The sequence below is a fragment of the Octopus bimaculoides genome, chromosome 25 (assembly GCF_001194135.2).
Source record: "Octopus bimaculoides isolate UCB-OBI-ISO-001 chromosome 25, ASM119413v2, whole genome shotgun sequence".
NCBI classification, from domain to species: domain Eukaryota; kingdom Metazoa; phylum Mollusca; class Cephalopoda; order Octopoda; family Octopodidae; genus Octopus; species Octopus bimaculoides.
This window is the reverse complement of record NC_069005.1, coordinates 30864988-30869279: the sequence shown is the minus strand read 5'-3', so window position 1 is coordinate 30869279 and position 4292 is coordinate 30864988. Positions and strand designations below refer to the sequence as shown.

Sequence of the window (4292 nt, the reverse complement as noted above, 5' to 3'; positions counted from 1 at the left end):
TGTCTTTCGCCTCGCTAACAACAACAACAACAATAATAATAATAAAAATAAAAGTCTACAAAAACTCACTGATTTAGATACATTGGCAAGATGGACGACTTCCCCTGCAACAAAAAAGAATTTAAATATTTATAGAAAAAGGTTTTGTTAAGAATAATATTTCATATGATATAATTGGTACAGTAAATGCCAGGAATACACTGGAATGGAGGCAATCAACAGATACACCAGCATTCCATGAGATATTTATGCTATCAAATGAAACAATGGTGTATATCAGAGTGGAGTAGAGGAGGAGGGTGTTAGTTGAGTTGTTTGTTTTTTATATTTGAAAGGCAGAGGGCTGGATTGGGGGGATGGTAAATTTATGACAGTCCAGGGGTTCTCACATGTTGCAAAAACATAGAAGTGTGGGTTTCAGTCCCATGTGGATAGAAAACCCAGTTTTATTCATCAAGGTTTATATGCCCCAATATTAGACTATTTTCTTTAGTCAATTCACAGTGATAGCTTATAAGCTGTAAGCTTATATATATATATACACAAAAATAAGAGGAATGACCAGCAAAAGTGGACTCCTATATGCTAGAAATAGATGCCGAATCATCCAACCACGAAGAATATGTTCTCAGTGAAAATTTCAGAGAGACAACAGACTGTAAAAGGGTAAGACAAATGAAAAAATACTAAATAAAAAAAACGATTAACCTACGTACCATGGTTTAAACCTGTTAATATTTACATAGGTAAATATCTGCAGGATCATCAGCGTAGTCTGTCGATTTATAAAATATAATTTCCAGAACTAGACACAGAACGTTCACCCGAAAGGGAGCACGTGTAGAGTTCTACAAATTACATTCAGTGTATCCTTTCAAATGTCTTCAATCTGACGCATACACGCACATACATAGATGCTTATTGATATATATTTGTATATATGTTGTATATATAAAACTCATCCTCATCATTTAACATCTGTTGTACATGCTGGCATGGGTTAGGTGGTTTCACTAGAACTGGCAAGCTGAGGGGCTGCATCAGACTCCAGTCAGATTTAGCATGGTTTCTGCGGCTGGATGCTCTTTCTAACACCAAACACTCCGAGAGTGTAATGGGTGCTTTTACAAGCCACCGGCACAGGTGCCACTTGCACAACACCAGTATCTGCTACGACTACAATTTTGCTTGGCTTGATGGGTCTTCTACTCAAACGCAGCATATTGCTAAAGTTCTCAGTCATTGCCTGCACGAGGCCCAATGCATATATGTGTGTGTATGAGTGTGTGTGTGTATGAAAAGAATGAAAAAAGTTCAAACAACGCAGATGATTATTAAATATTGTAGACTTACACATTCTTTTGCTCCGGTGATGAGAATGGTTGACTCTTTCTCCACCTGGGGACCAACTGGAACAGATATAACAGTTTGAGGGGAATTATAGACATATCTGTTACTACTACTACTACTTATATTACAACCATCATCATCTTAATCATCATTACCATCAGCATCATCATCACTAGAAATGAAACAATTATTACCATCACTATGACTACTATCATATGAATGAGTCCTTAGAAGAGTGTTTGACTGACTAGATATAGCAGCCAAATCTCCCTCAATTCACACCCTGCCAATTTGAAATTAGTGAGAAAGAAAATGTTCGCTAAACTAATCTCTTGTACACCCATAAAAGGACAGCAGGGTCATGGCTGGAATGTCTTTGAATCATATTCTATTGTTTTAGAATCAACTTATCTGAAACCACTCCTGCTTCCATGATAAAAATTTCCTGTTTTGAAGGGGTCTAAACGAAAACCTTTCACAAAACTCCCTGTTATTCTATTCTCCAAACATGAGATTAATAATTATTCCCAGTCTTGATACTCAGCCAGCAGCTTTAGGGAGAGGGGAGAGTTGATTGCATTGACCCTTAATACTTGACAGCTACTTTATTTTATTGACCTCCAGAAAGACAAAAAGCAGATTTAACCTTGGCAGGAAAGTAAAAAAGCTAGTAGAAATGGCGCTAAGCTTTTTGTTCAACACACTAACAGTTCTGTCTGTTGGCTAAAATCATGTAATTAAATTTTACATTATTTTCAAAATTAATTAAAACAAAAGCAGTGTTTTTAAACAGAAATATGGTAACAAAATGATTAACCTGTTGTCTGCACTTTAACCATTCATGCCACTGTCGAGACAAATGGTCACATGGATAATGCATGGAAATATCAACTCATAAATCATGGATTCACATCTACTTCAAAGCATAACATGGTATTTCTGGTCAGAACACTATTTTCTGTGCTGCATCAGCTTATTGCTGTGCCATTAAGAAGAGCTGGTAACAGACAGATCACGGGAAAATATTCTTCCTTTTCTTAATCCTTTAATTCCATATGGAATTACCAACAGAACCCTCATCTGTCTTGATCTTTGGCAATGGACTGTAGTTGGCCCCAAGTATAACCACCTACTAGTCATTCAGTTTCTGTGTTGCTTTTTTGGTCTGCCATGCTTCCATTTCCCTTGAGGTATCCATCAGAGGGTTTGCTTTGTAATGTTGAAAACACTTTTCCATATGGAAACATTTGAAAGTGCTAGGAAGTCTTATTGGAGGGAAATGTGGCTGCTTTTTCTAGCAGGTGGAACAACCACATAGTGGTTCACTCTCGATGGTTTGTGCAACCCCTATTTCATCATTTTGATCAGGTTTCAAAGGTTGCTGGTTCAACAAAACACCCAGCTTCCCATCCAGGAGATATACATCTCATTTGCTGCCTCAAACCATGAAACCTAAGTTGGGCACTGGCAGCTCTAAAGGCCTCCATGGGGCCGAGGGGAGATTCACATTACATTCAAGACACTATGCTTCTATCATGTTTACCTGTATCTCGATATAGCGACTTACCTGTCTTCTGGTCTGCCAGTTCAATAGCAACATCCCATATAATCTGCCCAGGTCTGTAGGAATGGAGAGAAGAAAAAAAAAAACAACACAAATTATATTGCATCTTTACATACGCAAACCTTTGTGTATGTGTGTGTGTGTGTGTAGGGTAAAGGGTGAAGGCCCCCTTTTGGTCATGAGTGATCATGGGATTGCACCTAGGAAGTTCCCCTCCAAGGCATAAATCCAGGCAAAGTTGCTTATGGAAGACCAACAGTCACCCATGCATACGAGCGTCCCCTCTCCACGCCACCGATGTTATCCAAGGGAAAGGCAAAGGGGCCGATACAGCTTGGCACCTGTGACGCCACAACTCATTTCTACAGTTGAGTGAACTGGAGCAATGTGGAATAAAGTGTCTTGCTCAAGAACACAACACACAGTTCAGTCCGGGAATCGAACTCACTGACTGTGAGCCCGACACTCTAACCACTGAGCCATTATATGGGGTTTATATGTGTGCCAACGGCACAGTCAGGATTTCGACAAGAGATGTTTCAATTATTAAAAAGGAATCGCCATTTCACACAAAATAGATAAGTATACGAAGTTTGAAAGTCTTTCGGTACCAAAAACACTACGTAAAACATTAATGAAAAATGTGGCCCCCGTTTTAAAAAAGATCCCAATTTGCATTTATAATACACACATACATTGTATACATAGGCATATACAAAAATGTATAACTTGATGACCGACACTGTCAAATTCCTCCTAGTTAAGCGTGTGTGTTGTTTTATACGTGTATATAGTATATGTATTTTGTTTATTATATGCATGTGTAAGTAGGTATATATATATATATATATATATATATATATATATATATTTCGTTTTGGGATTTGGTTTTCAAGATTCTTTATATGAGATCGTGTGTTGGAGCATATTCTGTTGTGTCTGGAGAGAGTCATTCTCTTTTTGTGCCTTATAATTTAACACACTCAAACGTGGATGTCGTGTAACGTTATCTATCAATCAATCTGTGTGCGTGTGTGCGCATATAAACATACATAAATATTGGTTGAACACCCCGATTGCTTACAACAGACATTATATGTTTGTGTACACACACACACAATAACTAGTTGTATGGCTGGTTTCGGCGGTTTTAAATAGAAGATATATAAAGTCAAGGAAGGGAATAACAAGCACAACCACTCACCCGGCTGGCATGACGTTACGTTAACGTTTACAGAACACACCTCTATAAATTAATTCATAGCACAGAAACGACGATGAATATAAACTTCGGGAATAAAGTTTGCAAAAACTTCGTCCAAGCGGTTGTTGGTAACCAAGGGAAACCACTTTGAGAAGGTAATTAGCAGCTGATAAT

The 4292-nt window shown here is 38.0% G+C and overlaps 1 protein-coding gene across 1 annotated transcript in view; it reads right to left on the bottom strand.

The window, feature by feature from the left end:
• Positions 1 to 4292, bottom strand: part of LOC106880252 (cytoplasmic dynein 2 light intermediate chain 1) — a 35307-nt gene extending 31015 nt beyond the window's left edge. Inside the window, exons 1-4 of the mRNA XM_052976656.1 lie at positions 4119 to 4292; positions 2918 to 2970; positions 1354 to 1409; positions 70 to 104 (exon numbers count right to left, since the gene is read on the bottom strand). Coding sequence (XP_052832616.1) covers positions 70 to 104; positions 1354 to 1409; positions 2918 to 2970; positions 4119 to 4129 — 155 coding nt within the window. The 5' untranslated portion in view covers positions 4130 to 4292. The remainder of the gene's footprint in view (positions 1 to 69; positions 105 to 1353; positions 1410 to 2917; positions 2971 to 4118) is intronic.